Source organism: Microcaecilia unicolor, chromosome 1, assembly GCF_901765095.1.
Source record: "Microcaecilia unicolor chromosome 1, aMicUni1.1, whole genome shotgun sequence".
In the NCBI taxonomy this organism is placed as follows: Eukaryota; Metazoa; Chordata; class Amphibia; order Gymnophiona; family Siphonopidae; genus Microcaecilia; species Microcaecilia unicolor.
Window position 1 is genome coordinate 736,397,583 of NC_044031.1, and position 18,325 is coordinate 736,415,907.

Below are 18,325 nucleotides of genomic sequence, written 5' to 3' on the forward strand. Positions count from 1 at the left end.
TAACTAGCTAGACAACTGCACAAAGCTAGGACAGAAAAAGGGCAATCCTAATTTTATGCGGTGAGGTTAACCAGGCATGTTTATTGGCTGATGCACAGTTAGCCTCTAGGTAGCAGCAGGGAAGGCTTCAGGCTGCCCGCTTCTGCTGTAGTTGGTGGGGATCACCAAGCCCCACCAGCTGAGAACCTCCTCCGAAGGTGGCAAGAGCTCCCTTCTATCAAGTTCAGCAATCAGCATCCTTGAACCACCAACACCAACAACTGCGTATGGAAAGGGTGCTGACACTGGTGGCTCAGGGACATTGCTGCTCTTGCCAAGCTTGGTACAAAGGAATTCTGGATGCCATTGGAGGAGGTCTTGCTTGGGGATCCTCACCAGCTAAAGCCCACAAGTGGATATCTAGCCATGCCACTGGCTTGTGCAAGTTTATAAGAGCTGTTTTCCATATATACAGAAAATGTTTTATAAAATTACCCCCTTTAAACACATCCAGAAAAAATGTGCCTTTTTTTAAAAGCAGGTGTGTGTGGATAATACATCCAGCATATATATAAACATTTATCTAGATATGCTAAAGCTTAATTCATTAACACACATTCGTATTTTACAGGATCTTTTACCGTTTCTGGATTCTCATCGCCTTGTCCCTCAGGCCCTTTGTGCTGCTAAAATAGAAAGAAATGACTTTCAGTCTGTAGAACTTTAGATCATTTTGGAAATTAGTACAGATGTTATATTGCTTTCCTTTAAAGGCATAAAGGACTAGATTCTATATATGGCGCCTGAAAATTCAGCGCCAAAAATATTTCTGCCTAGGCACATTCTATAAACCACACCTAGATTTATGTACCGTTCATAGAATACCCCTAGTGGCCATTCCTATGCCTAACTATAGGCGCATCCATTTACGCCAAGTAAATACCGGTGCCTAAATTAGGTGCGGAGCAGGTGTATTCTATAACCCTGCACACAGATTTTTGGAAAGCCCACGGCCACTCCCCCTTTTTGGCAGAGTGCATTAGAATTTACACACAACACTTTACAAAATACGCTTAGCAAGTTGTGCGTGTAAATTCTAATTAATGCTAGTTAGTGTCAATAATTGCTTATTAAATGGCAATTGTCAGTGCTGATTGGCTTGTTAATTAAATTGTGTGCATAAATCCAGAATACAACCAGATTTGCACAAGCAATTTCGGTTGTGCTATATAGAATTTGGGGGGAAACATTTTCCAAGCACACAAATCAGTTCCTCCATATTTGTTCTATGTGACTTCTCCAGCTCTGGTGATCTGCTTTGCTACAGAAATATGGATCACATTACTATCAAACCAGAAAGGATACATGCAAATAGGATCAATATTAATGATTCTGTAAGGTCAAGCCAAAATTGAATGCAGAAACTGGAGTGTCCATTATAGAACAGTGTTGAAACCCGATTTTTTTTTTGCACTGATTTTTGAGCTCCATTTACTGAATCTAACCCCTTATGTGTATATTTTACTTATCCTTAAAAACTGCTAAGACTTTCAAAGGGACTTATTAAATTTAGAGGACAACTCCTGATAGGCGCCCCGATGCTACTCAATGAATGCCTATCCTATAACAACAGCTGAATGTCCAGATTCCATTATAGAATACTAACGCAACCCATCAGTGCACCTTACACTTACATGCCCACAGCTGAACAAGCAATAGAGCTGGTGTAATTCAGCATGCCTAGATAGCTGCCCACATTACTGAAAGACACACCCATGTGCTCTGCCCACATGTACATTCCTTGCTTTTACACACCATAGCACTTATGTGCACCATTATAGAATAGTGCTTAGGGCACTAGAATACATGTGCAACTTCTGGTATAAAAGTTATATCCCAAAAGTACGAAGCTTCATTATAGCCATAATTTATGCAGCTTTTGTGGTGCAGTTTTATAAAGACACAGTGACACTTTTTGATGTGACAGTGCACAAATACTGAACCACTTATCACTTGCCAAAAAGAACCATTTATAAACATTTATCAATTTACCAATTTCAACAAAAAGCAAAAACTGCTGAACAGAAATATTAGTGGATGGATCCAGAAAAAAAATTAAACCCCCTAAAATTGCCAATTTAGGCAAATCAAATAAGAATACACTAAGTTAGTCTGTAAATATGGAGGGGGGAAGAGAAAAAAATAATAGAAAGATCTCATCCAATTTTACATACTAGAAATAAAATAAATAAGGTAATAGCAAAATGAAATAACATTCATTCCTTATCTTACAGGGGATACCCAAAGCTATCAATGAGGGATACAGTGACCTTATTAGCAACAAAAGCTGAAAGCTGGGAAGACTCAAAGAAAACATATTATTCCCCCATGAAGGGTAAGAACACATTTACATGGGTAGCAAAAGACTAAGCTGCCCCTATCTGAAAGACCTGCATTCTAATTAAAAGAAGCTGCTTCCTTTTGTTCTGTGTAATTGAGATACAAATGAATTTTAAGAATCATGAACATCAGATCTTAATACAGTGGATTCCGGTTAATTGGGACACGACTTAATAGAGGCGGCCAAATATTTGGCCTAAAACTCAGAGAACGGAAACAAAGCGCAGTCGTAAAGGTGAAACAGTTTTGCTTATTTGGGATAACACACCATTTATTTGGGGCAGTAACATATGTAAAATGTCATTGATATGTCACCAAATCCTGAAGTTTATATGGGCTGCTGTGTTTGCGTACATGTGTTGCTGTGGAATGTGTCGTGTTCCATCTGTGGCGTGCGCTGAAGAGGATGACACAACTGAGTGTGAACAAGTGACAAACCAGGAAGCCAGGAAACTTATTTCTGGATTTAAACTCTTTTTCATGCAGGAAGGCAATGAATGCAGTCCGGATCTAGAGATCTGTGCTGATTTTGTCCAGCTGCAGTCAATGAAGAGCGCTCGTCAAAGAATGCTTGATTGATACCTCCAACGTTAACGCTGTTTTGAATGAGAAACTTTTTCTTTTAATTTATGCAAATTTAAATGTTTTCTTTTCCTTTATTTCAACTTTTGTGTTACCAAATGTAAAATTTTAAATTAACCTGTACTGTTGCTTTTTTTTTCTTCCACTTTTGTGTTTGGACAATAAATAATCGTTTTTACTTTTATATGTCACTTGTACTGACCCTTTTTTTAACGGTAACATGCCAACTTCATTTTTTTTCAGGGCCGATATGTACCAATTAACTGGAATCCACTGTATATGAAGAAAAGTTTCAATGGCCATTCTCTGAATACAAAGACAGTCAAAGCAAAAGAATAGCTAGTAGCACTGCACCCACATCAGACTAGTTCAGAAAAGTAGTCATGCCCAAGCTGTGCATGGTTAAGCCAGACAGCCAGGCTGAAGGAGAAGTTCTCTTCCAAACAAGCAGGTAATAAATCTTGGAGATCAGTGGTATTTATTTATTGATTGATTGATTGGGATTTATTAACCACTTTTATGAAGAGATTCACCCAAGGCAGTGTACGGTTGCTACAGTTTAACATCAAACTTACAATTTTGTTAACAGCATAACAATAGTAAAATAAACACAAAGTAAAGACATGGAGGGGCATAATCAAAAGGGACGCCCAAGTTTTGCTGAGGACAAGGAGCGGGGAAACCCGTATTATCGAAACAAGATGGGCGTCCCTGCGACAGAAAGCAGTTGGGGACGCCCAAAATCGGCTTTCGATTATGCCAATTTGGGCGACCCTGTGAGAAGGACGCCCATCTTCCGATTTGTGTCGAAAGATGGCCGTCCTTCTCTTTCGAAAATAAGCCTGATAGACAGAATGAAAGAGGAAAACCTGAAAGCAGCAAATTGAGACCTAATAATAGGACTACCATGAAACAGCACTGAAATACAAATAACAGAGATACTATACGGGGTAAACGTAATGGTGATGGAGTATCTAATAAGCACACAATTAGAATATTCATAAGAACATAAGAGTAGCCATACTTGGTCAGACCAATGGTCCATCTAGCCCAGTATCCTGTTTTCCAAACAGTGACCAAGCCAGGTCACAAGTACCTGGCGGAAACCCAAATCGTGGTAACACTCCATACTACAAATCCCAGGGCAAGCAGTTGCTTCCCATGTCTGTCTCAACAGCAGACTATGGACTTTTCCTCCAGGAGCTTGTCCAAACCTTTTTTAAACCCAGATATGCTAACTGCTGTTACTACATCCTCCAGCAAAGAGTTCCAGAGATTAACAATGCTATAATATTAATGCTTTTTTACAATACAGCTTACCATATATCTGAGGGGCTGAGTGCAGATATATATAAGGAGATAAGATGCATGGTACAGAGTCAGTTGGGATAAATAAATGGGTGGATAAACTAAAGGCAAGTTGTTTGTACAGTTAATCAAGATATAAGGAACTGGTCTAAGTTACAGTGGGTGTAGCAAGCTAGTCCAAGTGCAGAATGGGTGTATAGTCAGTCACCCTATGTATTAAAGGAGAAGAGCCAGGCTTTTACCTGCTTCCTGAAGTAGAGGTAGTCTCGAGTTAAACGCAGCCCCTCTGGGAGTAAATTCCAGAGTGTGAAGGCTACTCTTGAGAAGGCTCGCTGGCGGATATCACATCGTACAATTTCTTTGAGGATCGTAGAGGTCTCAAAGGTGTTTAAAGAACTAATCAAGGACGTGCTATAGACGTCATCTACTTAGATTTCAGCAAGGCTTTCGACACGGTTCCCCACAGGAGGCTCTTAAATAAACTAGACGGCCTGAAAATAGGACCCGAAGTGGTGAACTGGATTAGGAACTGGTTGACAGACAGACGCCAGAGGGTGGTGGTGAATGGAGTTCGCTCGGAGGAAGGAAAGGTGAGTAGTGGAGTGCCTCAGGGATCGGTGCTGGGGCCGATTCTGTTCAATATATTTGTGAGTGACATTGCCAAAGGGTTACAAGGTAAAGTTTGCCTTTTTGCGGATGACACCAAGATTTCCAACAGAGTGGACACCCCGGAGGGTGTGGAAAACATGAAAAAAGATCTGAAGAAGCTAGAAGAATGGTCTAACGTTTGGCAATTAAAATTCAATGCGAAGAAATGCAAAGTGATGCACTTAGGGAGTAGAAATCCAAGGGAGACGTATGTGTTAGGCGGGGAGAGTCTGATAGGCACGGACGGGGAGAGGGATCTTGGGGTGATAGTATCTGAGGACTGAAGGCGACGAAACAGTGCGACAAGGCGGTGGCAGTAGCTAGAAGATTGCTAGGCTGTATAGAGAGAGGAGTGACCAGCAGAAGAAAGGAGGTTTTAATGCCCCTGTATAAGACGTTGGTGAGGCCCCACCTGGAATATTGTGTTCAGTTTTGGAGGCCGTATCTTGCGAAGGATGTTAAAAAAATGGAAGCAGTGCAAAGAAAAGCTACGAGGATGGTATGGGATTTACGTTCCAAGACGTATGAAGAGAGGCTTGCTGACCTGAACATGTACACCCTGGAGGAAAGGAGGAACAGGGGTGATATGATACAGACGTTCAAATATTTGAAAGGTATTAATCCGCAAACGAATCTTTTCCGGAGATGGGAAGGCGGTAGAACGAGAGGACATGAAATGAGATTGAAGGGGGGCAGACTCAGGAAAGATGTCAGGAAGTATTTTTTCACGGAGAGGGTGGTGGACGCTTGGAATGCCCTCCCGCGGGAGGTGGTGGAGATGAAAACGGTAACGGAGTTCAAACATGCGTGGGATATGCATAGAGGAATCCTGTGCAGAAGGAATGGATCCTCAGAAGCTTAGCTGAAATTGGGTGGCGGAGCAGTTGGGGGGAAGAGGGGGTGGTGGTTGGGAGGCGAGGATAGGGGAGGGCAGACTTATACGGTCTGTAACAGAGCCGGTGATGGGAGGCAGGACTGGTGGTTGGGAGGCGGGAAATACTGCTGGGCAGACTTATATGGTCTGTGCCCTGAAAAGGACAGGTACAAATTCAAGGTAAGGTATACACATATGAGTTTGTCATGGGCAGACTGGATGGACCATGCAGGTCTTTTTCTGCCGTCATCTACTATGTTACTATGTAACTTATTCTTTAAGTACTCTGGCCCATTTTGTCTGAGGGCCTTGAAAATCAAAGTTTTAAATTTAGCTCTGTAAGGCACTGGTAGACAGTGTAGTTTTTGCAGGAAGGGTATGAAGTGGTCACGCCATTTGCAGCTTTCTATCAGGTATGGATGTCTCAGGGACCTTTAGAAGGTCCTTCTTAAACATTTCAAAAACAGAAATGGAATAGGTCTTTGGAAAATTAATTAGACACAGATTCTGCTGTCTAACCATATTTTCCAAAATTCCTGCCTTCCTATGCAAATTCATATCTAGTTCTCACCCTGGGACTCACATATCTGAAGTGCCTCTCTTGTACATCAAATTTAGGGAGGAAGTTATCAATGTGGACTGCCGTTACAACATGTTATTTACTATTAAACCCAGTTACTAGGTTATCATTGCATAAAATGGGACCTGTGTTAAAATAGCACAAGTTAGTGGTAAAATAACATGTCTAAACAGTAACCCATGTTGATAACTATGCTCCTTAATTTCCAAAGCAGATATTCTAGATTCTATAATGATGACTCACCAACAAGCTTTTGTAATTGCATCCCCAGTGTAAGGTGAAGGCCAGAAATAGAATTCCATATGGCTTCTAAATCAAAACCTGAGGTTGTTGTCAAGGGGCAACCTTGTACTCACCGCAAGCATTGCTCTTCCTCAGCTCTTGCTGCCATATCTAAACACCTAGACAACATTAGGCTCACCATGACAACTAGCATTCTAGCTTCAGCCTCTGAAGCCAGAGCGACAGTATCCCACAATGACTTCACGGCAATATGACCACTACTCTCCTGACTGCATCAGCTCCGAGACCCTATTCTTTCCTATATCCAGGGAATCAGTGTTCAGGGGTTGTGCCTGTGCCAGAGGTTCCCACTCCTTGGCCAAAAAGCTGATTACTTCAAGGGAAGCTGGCTGCATCTCTGACCCACTTCCAACCGAAGACCCTGCTGAGGCAAGCGAGCCAGCGCCACACACCACAAAACATCCATCACACCAAATGAAGTAACTGAACCATCAGGTTCTAACAGGAAAACCTGGGCTTTAGATGTAATTTTCACCATAATAGGCCAACAGCATCTTGCAGAGCTCCTTCACAACGCCATCCCTCCCAAACTGCACCATTAACCACTATCAAGCTACAGGAGTTGACTTTGGATTCTTTGCACTAGTGCTAAGATGCTTTGTATGGCAGGAGTGCTTTCACACTGCAAACGCAATCATGATACCAAAGAAAAAAAAATCTATTATAGCTGGCTGTTTCAGAGGGTGAAGAAGAATCTAGCAAAAGGTTGGAAAATATGGGAGCAGGTTAATACTGCTCACAATTCTTTAAAGTTTGCAGATACTTTTCAGTTTTGAAAGTAAAAATTCACACATACTTTTAGATTGAAAACTGCCTATAAAAAAAAGCACTCACAAGCACTTGCTCTTGTTTTTTGGTATGATAACTTTTCACCTAAGAAGTGCAGTATGTTTGAAAACAGACCTACCCCAAAGGCAATTAAAAGTATGCACTGCACTTCTTAGTTGAAGAGGGTTCTGGGCCGGTGGCGCAGACCCGTGTTACTCATCTGTGAAAATTATAGGGCTGCTTGTCCTCAGAGAATCACAGTGACCCCTAATTGACTTCGGCAAGGAGTTCCAACATTTCATGCCCTGATAAGCATTGATTCAGATGCATTTGAAATACCATTTGAGAGGGGCTGCAAATCCTCTGTCTTCCATAAAAAAAAGTGAATGTGGAAGTTAAGGAGGAGGGAGAATGCAGCTTGCTGGGTTCAGGCTAAAATAATGGCAGTCTGAAAGTGAGGTTATCAGTATCACAAGACAGCAAATACTAATTTATTCAGTAACAAGTAATAGTCAACAAATCTTTTGAAGGACTTGATTGATTTGACCGATTCAGGAACGGGTTCATTCCATCAAAGCAGATGCATTCTTAGTAACTTGGAAGACATTTCTGTCCATGTATTAGAAGCTGTTATTTGAAGTTCATGCTACATGTTTTAGTATGACCCTACACTCTGGAATGCACTCCCTGAAAGGCTTTGCTTAACACAAGACTATCACTACTTCAGGAAGCAGGTGAAAGCTTGGCTCCTCAACCAGGCCTTTAATGGAAGACGTAACTATCTTGCTAGTCACACACACACATGGAGTGACACTAGCTGCACATACTATAGCAGAACATATTTATCCACTTCTACCCTAGCTAAGATAATATTCAAGCACCTTTCTGACTTCATGTGCAACTTTCTTAAACGTATCCCCTTATTTTCTTACATCTGTTGCTCTATCTTTGCTTATACCCTATGCTGTCTATTAAAATGTTTTATTATATACTAGTAAAAAAGCCCCGTTTCTGATGCAAATGAAACGGGGGCTAGCAAGGTTTTCTTCAGAGTGTGCATGTGGGAGTGTGTGTGTCCCTGCCCTCTGCCCTCTCTCCCTTCCCCTGTGCTGTCTGTCCCCTCTGCTCTCTGTCCCCTCCATCCTCCGAGTCGAGTCCTTCAGTGTTAAGTTTCCTGCTGTGCTATGTTTGTGTTACAGAGATAGTGAGGGCTTCTGCCCCCGCTCCCCTCCCCCCTCTGAGTCCTTCACTGTTACAGAGAGAGCGATTTGATTTCGTGCTGTGCTGTGTTTTCCTTCACTGTTTGTGTTACAGAGAGAGCGAGGGTGGGGCAGACACTCATGGGGAAACCGGATATCTCTGCCGCTTCACACTTCCGGCTGGAGGCTTCATTTAGAACGTTGGTGGTGCCTTTTATATATAGAGATTGTGCTGACATTGTAAAGTAACATACTATGCCATACTTTGTATTGTTATGTGAATATTTTACTGTTGTAATTGTGAGTGAATTCCTTCAAAAAGGTGGTAACTAAATCCCAGTGGCGTTCCTAGGGGGGCTGACACCCGGGGCGGATCGCCGATACACCCCGCACCCCGGGTGCAGCGCCGCCCCGGAACAGCGCGACGCCCCCCCGGCGAAAGAACCTCCCCCCCCGGGTGCACGCCGCTGGGGGGGAGGGTGCCGCGCACCTGCCGGCTCTTCATTTTCATGCTCCCTCTGCCCCGGAACAGGAGGTAACCTGTTCCGGGGCAAAGGGAGCATGAAAACGAAGAGCCGACAGGCGCGCGGCACCCCCCCCCCCCCCCCCAGCGGCGTGCACCCGGGGCAGACCGCCCCCACCACCCGCCCCCCTTGGTACGCCACTGCTAAATCCTAATAAATAAATATTGATGGAATCCTCTGCCATCATGTTAACTGAGAGAACCAAGCCGGTTTGCCTTTCAGAATGGACTGAAAGAATGACGAGCACTGTGCACCACTCTGAGCCAGTGCCAACTGGACTGCCACAGCACTACCCTATGGCTTTCCTAGGCTGCCTGACACCCGGGACAGATCGCCGATGCGCCCGCCCCTCCCGGATGCAGCGTGGCCCCCCCCGGCGAAATTGAGGCCCAGATGATCAAAAGCCCCGCGCTGTTCCAAACAGCGCCCTAAAAATAGCACTGGGACAGCGCAGGGCTTTTCTGCATCGATGATCAAAGATAATGCATGCAAATCTAAGCAGCGCTATTATCTTTGATTATCATGTTTAAGTGCGGGAGAATTGCGCCTGAGCATGCGCTCAGCAAAATCCTCCCGCACTTGTTTGACAGGTCTGGGCTGTCAAAAGCCCAAACCTGTCAAACAGCCTGCCGAGGCCCGAACAACGAGGGCTGGAGGACCGAACGTGTGTCTCCAGCCCCCCCCCCCCCCCAAACCCCCAGAAAACGTCGAGGCCACCGGCGGCCAAACGCTGTCCCACCCTCCCCACCCAGCGACGGGGGGGAGGGGGGGGGGAGGGCTGGAGGTTCGGTGGGTCTCCCGCCCCCTAAACCCCCAGAAATCGTTGTGGCCGCCTCCGGCCAAAGGCTATCACACACTGTTATCTATCGACGGAGGGGGGGGGGGGCTGGAGGTCCACCAGGGATTCAATGGAGAACACTGGGGGGGGGAGGAGTTGGCGTGGGCTGGAGGTCCACCGGACCTCCAGCCCCCACCCCCCCCCCACCCCCATCGATGGATAACAGTGTGTGATAGCCTTTGGCTGGAGGCGGCCACTACGATTTCTGGAGGTTTGGGGGGCTGGAGACCCACCAAACCTCCAGCTCCCCCCCCCCCCCCCCCCCGTCGCTGGGTGGGAGGGTGGGACAGCGTTTGGCCGGAGGCAGCCACCACTATTTCTGGGGGTTCGGGGGGGGGGGGCTGGAGACCCACCAGATCTCCAGCCCTCCCTGGGCATGGAGGGGGTCGGATCGTCGGGGGGACCGGAGGTCCACCGGACCTCCAGTCCCGTTTGCGTTTGCTTTGGGGGGGAACGGGGGCCTGGCAGCATGCAACTGCATGCTGGACAGGGCTCACCATTCCTCCCCAATGATCCGCAAAGTCTAACGCCAGCTCAGAGCTGGCGTTCATTTTGCCGCGGCCAGCAACCCAATCTTTGGCGCGCTGGCCGCTGATCATTGGGGATGAATGCGTTAAGCGCTGATTAGCATGCATTTGCAAGCTAATTGCGCTAGAAGCCATGTTTAGCATGCATTTGCATGCTACTTGCGCTAAGAGCCCTCGAGTGCATTGTTTCAGGCGCTCGAGGGCTCTGATCATGGGTCGGCAGCAAACTCCGGCGCTAGTATGGCGTTAACAGCCTCTAGCGCCGGAGTTTGCTTTTGATCATGAGGGCCTAAGGGGTTTAGCAACTCCGAGCTATAAACATTCAGAGTCTCCAGAGCCGTAGCTGTAAAGGAAAATTCCTCCTTCGGGGAAAAAAGTAGTGAAGCTGTTGCCAAGCCTGATGCACACTGAGGGGAAGATAGAGAAGCCCAAGAATCTGCCTCAGAGACAGTTTCAAAATATCCTTTTTCACTCACAGAATCCAATTGCAGAGGCTAAGAAGCTTGCAAGGACCCAGAAGCCTTCAACTGCCGCTGACAGATATAGGCCGAAGACATGCGTATGCGTATTGAACCGTATACGGTTCAAACTTCTCCTTTTGACCTACAAGTGCATCCACTCCGCAGCTCCTCAGTACCTTTCCGCTCTCATCTCTCCCTACACTCCTCCCCGTGAACTCCGTTCGCTGGGTAAATATCTCCTGTCGTCCCCCTTCTCTCCCACTGCTAACTCCCGGCTCCGTTCCTTCTATCTCGCTGCTCCCTATGCCTGGAATAGACTCCCTGAGCCAGTATGTCAGGCTCAGTCTCTGGCTGTCTTCAAGTCTAGGCTTAAAGCCCACCTCTTTGCTACTGCTTTCGACTCCTAACCATGACTCTCTGACTCAACACCCTCACTTATCACCCCTACCACTGCAATTTCCCCACCCCTAGCTGTCTGTTCGTCTGTCCAATTTAGATTGTAAGCTCTGTTGAGCAGGGACTGTCTTTTCATGTTAATTTGTACAGCGCTGCGTAAGTCTAGTAGCGCTATAGAAATGTTTAATAGTAGTAGTAGTAGTAATGCTGAGGAGATTTTTGCAGAACATTGACACCGGAGGCCCAGGAGTTACAATACAGTCAGAAACCTTACCAGCACATGTATACAGTCCAGAAATATGCCCAGCTTGAAGAGGCAGTATGGATCCCACAGCCATAGAAGCCAATCATGCCAATTTAAAATGGCTGTGGGAGCCTGAAAAACAGAGTCAAAGAACATCAGCTGAGAAGAGGCCGCAGTGGCACAGCATTGAAAGACAATGGTTAGCCTGCTAAAAAGGTTGCTCCGTAGACATTTCCCCAATGCTGTTCTCTGCTTAGCAGTGCTGACAAGGCTCTGCAGCCATCGCAAGGAAAACGTGAAACCACGAGTATGCCCAAACAGTGAGACAAATGTAAAGGAACACTCACCAAATTTCCAGGAACAAGTTCTGACTTACCACTATGGCCCAGGGTATACTGGTAGCAGCAGAGGCAACCCCATCCAACATTCTAGTAGCCCCAAAAGCAGGCAAAGCTGCTGTAATCCATTTTTCTCCCTTTTTTTTTAAACTGTGAGGAAGGAGGAAGAAGAAAATGGCAGGATAGGAGTGGGGTGGGGGAGGGACCTGGTACTACCGGGTATAACCCTTAAAGCCTGCATCCCTTACCCTAAGCATCCCCAGGCTCTACTGGACCGGGGAACCCAGAACAGGAGCCAAAACACAGATGAAACTAGGAGCTTGTGACAGACCGTCTACCACCTGCTGGAGATAGAGATATACTGACCAAGGAGCACACTGTTCTATAAGACAAAGTTCAGTGCTATCTCCACCTGCTGGTAGATGGTCACAACCCACAAGTCTCTGGATTCACTTGCTACAGGTGCTAAGGAAAGGTAATTTTCAAATAGCTCTTTCTGTAGCTAAAACATTGTTTAGTCCATGGGAATGGCTTTAAAAATTGTGCTGTATATGGTTTTATGTCATATTCCAGATGTATGACTTCTGTCTTACTGGTCTTGCCACCTGTGACTGATCCAGCTCCTTCAGCCATGAATCCTTGGGCAATCGGTAAACCTCCAGCCAAGATTCTCCACCACCTGAATTGAGAAACCAAGTTCCTGTAAACAACTGGGCACTGGGAAAAAAGGAATCTAAAAAAAACTGACCTGCAAATTTGCCTTGATTTTTACCTACATAGCTGAATGTAAAGACTTAAAAATCCACAGCTTTAATAAAACATACTGCTTAAAGACACAGTAATAGGAAAAGCATTTTGAGCAAATAAAATTATTAGGTTCCTCTTCCTTCTTTCCCATTTTTGCCATTCATAATGCAATATTAATTGCTTAATGAATGAATGAGAAGCTTTTCTGATGAGCCATTCCCACAACTGTGGAGCATATTTACTAAGTTGCACTGAGCAGCCAGCTCATCCTTTACTGCGTGACAGACATTAGCACGGACCTATGCTAATGTGACAATCTGCGCTCGCTGCCTAATGCACTGAGTGGACCTAACAGGGGCAAAGCAGAGGCATTGCATAATCGAAAGCCGATTTTGGGCGTCCCCAACTGCTTTCTGTCGCGGGGATGACCAAAGTTCACGGGGGCGTGTCGGAGGCATAGCGAAGGTGGGACATGGACGTACTCGACCCATAATGGAAAAAAAGGGCGTCCTTGACGAGCACTTGGATGACTTTACCTGGTCCTGTTTTTCTTACGACCAAGCCACAAAAAGGTGGCCGAACTGACCAGATGACCACCGGACAGAATTGGGGATCACTTCCCCTTACTCCCCCAGTGGTCACTAACCTCCTCCCACCCTCAAAAAACATCTTTAAAAATATTTTGTGCCAGGCTCAAATGCCATACTCAGGTCCATCACAGCAGTATGCAGGTACCTGGAGCAGTTTTAGTGGGTGCAGAGCACTTCAGGCAGGCGGAACCAGGTCCACCCCCCCCCCCCATCTGTTACACTTGTGGTGGTAAATGTGAGTCCTCCAAAACCCACCACAAACCCACTGTACCCACATCTAGGTGCCCCCCTTCACCTGTAAGGGCTATGGTAGTGATATACAGTTGTGGATAGTGGGTTTTGGGGGGGTTGGGGGGGCTTAGCACACAAGGTAAGGGAGCTATGTACCTGGAAGCAATTTATGAAGTCCACTGCAGTGCCCCCCTAGGGTGCACAGTTGGTGTCCTGGCATGTCAGGGGGACCAGTGCACTACAAGTGCTAGCTCCTCCCACGACCAAAGGGTTTGCATTTGGTCATTTCTGAGATGGGCGTCCTTGGTTTCCATTATCTCCGAAAATCAGAAACGACCAAGTCTAGGGACGACTATCTCTAAGGACGACCTAAATGTCAGGATTTGGGCGTCCCCGACCATATTATCGAAACGAAAGATGGACGTCCATCTTGTTTCGATAATACGGGTTTCCCCACCCCTCCACCGAGACATTTTCTGAGGATGTCCTCAGCAAAATGTGGGCATCCCTTTCGACTATACCCCTCCACATAAACATTTTGGAAAAATGTTAATGATGATTGCAGCAACCCAAAATTTCTTTGGAAATATTATAACATAAAGGAGAGGGAGAACATCAGTAATGTACGTGTATAGGTCACCGGACATCTCACAGTGCACAGTTGTCCCAAGTCCACAACCTTAATATGTTTTTCGATCATCTGTCACTCTCACCTCCATCTTACCAAATTTTTATTCCAAAGTATTAATATCACCAGATAAAGACGCCTTTATCAAAAAATTACTTTTCATAAAAATTGTATCATGAATAAAATATCAAAGAGGGAACTTAGCTACAGGAGGGATGTAGCGCTAACTCAAATACCACCACCCGACTTCCACAATCTCTCAATGGCGCTTCAGCTAACAAAGCCTACTTCCAGGGCTACACCACAGACTAGAACCACTGTATAAAAGTGGCATCCTCCTGATATAAATGTAGTTCTTTAATGACTCGAAGTCCACTAGGGATACGTTTAGCCCATAAATAGTCAATCAAAGTGGTTGTCTGAGAAACTGACTTGTGAACCGGGGGCAGGATCTTTGATTAACTCTGGAGAGACTTCAGAAGAGGTTCGTTGGTACAGAATTACATTGAACAACTTTGATTGAATATTTACGGGCTAAACAGCCCTCATGGACTTTGGGTCATTAAAAAAACACATTTATATTTTATTTATTTATTACATTTGTATCCCACATTTTCCCACCTATTTGCAGGCTCAATGTGGCTTACAGAGTACCGTAGTGGCGTTCGCCAGTTCTGGTATGAACAAATACAAGGTGTTATTGCGTTAGAATAGGGTTCATATATGGTTGATATAATGGGGAACTTAGGGAGGAATGAGGAATTGGTTGTGTCCAATACGATCTTTAGTTTTGTTGTGTTGCAGGTAGTCAGTCTTTTATGTTGGATCGGTGGGATATGCCTTCCCGAACAGGTTTGATTTTAGTTCTTTCCGGAAATTGAGGTGGTCGTACGTTGTTTTTACTATTTTTGGCAGAGCGTTCCATAGTTGTGCGCTTAAATAGGAACAGCTGGATGCATACGTTGATTTGAATTTGAGGCCTTTGCTGCTTGGGTAGTGAAGATTTAGGTATGTCTCTTTTATACAAAAGTGGTATAAGATTTTACATAAATGTTCTAATGACTTGATACTTATTGTTAAACAGGTGCAACTGACTTTTCAGAGTCTTAAAGTCAAGATAGACAAGACCTTATCCACAATTTCTACGACAGGCAACCCTACAGATACTGCTAATTGTATAGCTGAGATGAACTCCAAATTGCAAGAATTTAGAGAGACTATTAAAAAATCTAAATTAACTAAATTTGCTTGGGATGAGCGGAATTATCTCCAAGACAAGGTTTATAATTGGACTAAGACTCATAAGACATTTGTGAAGAACAAGAAAGTGACTTCTGATAGTAATTCCAGTGATGATGAGGGATCATTAAAAAGAAAGATTGACCGTGGAAAACAAGATTTTTTTAGAGTATCAATCCAGATCTCGGAGACGTCCCCAATTTCAACAACAACAAATGGTGCAGGAGGGCAGACACTATCAGAGTGGACAATCCTGTCCACCCTGACCATTAATGTGCTCCCAGCAACATCATGCAATGATTAATATTTTAAGACATGCTTTGACGAATGCCCAATTAAGTGTTCTCCAGAAAGGGTTAACCTTTGAACTGATGGTCAAATTTGATTGTTTCTCCATTTTTGAGTCTTTGCAAAGATTTTTTTCAAAATTTACATTTGAAGATATTCTTTGATGCTCATCCAGGCTCTGAAGAATATGTTTGTGGTCCATCCCACTGGGTGCCTCCAGGCACAGTGGACCCTTCAGTTGAAGTTTTCCAATGATTGGTTATTCGGGCTGTCAATAACATTGAGGATGAACCTCCCTTGTTTCAAAATCTTTCACGGGTGGAACATACTTCCCTTCAAGGACTAAGAACTAATAGGGAACTTACTGTGAAGCCAGCAGATAAGAGTGGGTCTATCATACTGATGGATTATGACACCTACGTTGGGGAAGTGGACCAACAATTCTCTGATGCATCGTTTTACCAAGAAGTTGATTCAGATTCTATGTTGCAAGTTAAACAACAGGTGGATGCCTTGTTGTCTGAAGGTCTTGCTCATTCTTATATTACCACTCAAGAATATTGTTTTTTGCGTGTTGATGCTCCTGTGATGCCAGTCCTCTACATTCTTCCCAAGACACACAGAAGTTTAATAAACCCACCAGGCCACCCTAATTTTCATCGAAAGAGTCCCTTTTAGAAACATTTTCCATCTATGTGGACACTTTTAATGAGATTTTGTACCAGGTTTGCTATCTTACATCAAAGATTCAACAGATTTCAGGAATAAATTGGATTCCTGTTCTTCACCCACTGACACTACACTAATGGTTATTGCTCATATTGAAAGTTTGCATAGTACAGATACTTACCTATAGCAGGTGTTCTCTGAGGACAGCAGGCTTTATATTCTCATAAGTGAGTGACGCCAATTCGCCCAGAATTTACAAAAGTCTAATGAGAGCTTTCTGGAGCACAAGACATGCTCCACCTCGCATGCACAAATGTATTCCCACCCGCTGTGAGAACGCGGTCTCCTCAGTTTAATACTATAGCAAAAAATAAAGCAAAAAACTACAAAGAAGACAACTCCAAGGGAAGGTGGGAAGGACTGTGAGAATATAAAGCCTGCTGTCCTCAGATAACACCTGCTACAGGTAAGTATCTGCGCTTTCTCCAAGAACAAGCAGGCTTAGTAATTCTCACAAGTGAGGAATCCCTAGCATCCTGGCTCATCAAAAACAACAAACATTGGTCAACTGGGCCTTGCAATGGCAAAGACATAACACGGATTAACCTGAAACTGTATACAATCTGAATGAGAGTGCAGCCTGGAACAGAGAGAGGTTAGGTTTCTTCAGCTTGGAAAAGAGATGGATGAGGGGAGATATGACTAAGGTCTACAAAATCCTGAGTGGTGTAGAACGAGTAGAAGTAAATCGATATTTTATTCATTCAAAAAGTACAAAGACTAGGGGACCCACGAGGAAGTTACATGGAAATACTTTTAAAACAAATAGGAGGAAATATTTTTTAACTCAGCGAATAGTTAAGCTCTGGAACTCTTTGCCAGAGGATATGGTAACAGCGGTCAGCATATCTGGGTTTAAAGTTCCTGGAGGAAAAGTCCATAATCTGCTATTGAGGCAGACTGTTATGCTTTCAAGGCAGAAACTAGGTTTGTGAGCCCTTGGACCATTGCCGAGGAGCGGCAGTGGCAGGCAAAACCACCCTACACCAGAGACAAGGCAGAACTCTGACAGAAACAGCTAGACTTCACCTGCACTTGACCACCCTTCCCCAGGAGTTGAGCCCCTGGGTGCAGGCGGCCGGCAGGACATACCGGACAGGGCAGGAACTGGATACCAACTAGGCTGAACAGGGACTGAGGGTCAGAAGGGAAAGGAATATACATGGGCAGCAAGGCAGGAAACTGGGCTAGGACTCACAGACAGACAATACTACACTAGGCAGGAAATGGACAAGCTAAAGGACAGGAACTGAAAGCTGCCAAGCAGCCACTGAAATACACTGACAGACAAGAATCAGGACTGAAAGCTGCAGAGCAGCCACTAAGCAAGAACACAGACAGAAAAGAGTAAAGACTGAAAGCTGCCACGCAGCCAATAAGAGAGAGACACACAAACAAACAGAAACTAGACCAGGAATACAGACCAGAAACAAGACTAGGAAATAAGCAATAAACCTAAGCTAAACTATACACTAGAACCGGACAAGAAACCAGACTATGCAGAAGTGCAACAAAGCACCAACAAACCAGGGACCTTAGACGATGCAAAGGCCAATACAGAAATTTCCAGGTGATTAATAAAGCCCATCAGCTGCTGAAGTTCAAGCTGCAGGAATCACAAGGCAGCTACGGGTGCCTTTCAGGCACAAACAAGAAAAGCAAGTCTGGCAGCCCGGAAGATCCGGACCGAACTGGGCTGAAGTCTGGAACGTGTGACAGTCCATAGCAGCCACCGGTTCTGGCCACCAGAGGGCAAGGTGAGAACAGACAAGGAAACAGTCATCATCGTGACACAGACATAGGAAGCAACTGCTTGCCCTGGGATTTGGAGTATGGAGTGTTGCCACGATTTGGGTTTCTGCCAGGTACTAGTGACCCGGCTTGGCCACTATTTGGAAAACAGG

The 18,325-nt window shown here is 44.9% G+C and overlaps 1 protein-coding gene across 2 annotated transcripts in view; it reads right to left on the reverse strand.

Annotated features, from left to right (window-relative positions):
• Positions 1 to 18,325, reverse strand: part of WDR93 (WD repeat domain 93) — a 132,589-nt gene that overhangs the window by 72,540 nt on the left and 41,724 nt on the right. The window contains exons 6-7 of one of the 2 annotated variants that reach the window (XM_030189687.1): positions 12,563 to 12,648; positions 621 to 662 (exon numbers count right to left, since the gene is read on the reverse strand). In XM_030189687.1, the coding sequence (XP_030045547.1) occupies positions 621 to 662; positions 12,563 to 12,648 (128 nt within the window). Of the gene's footprint in view, positions 1 to 620; positions 666 to 12,562; positions 12,649 to 18,325 lie in introns of both variants that reach the window. The other variant, XM_030189686.1, reaches the window with a different exon arrangement.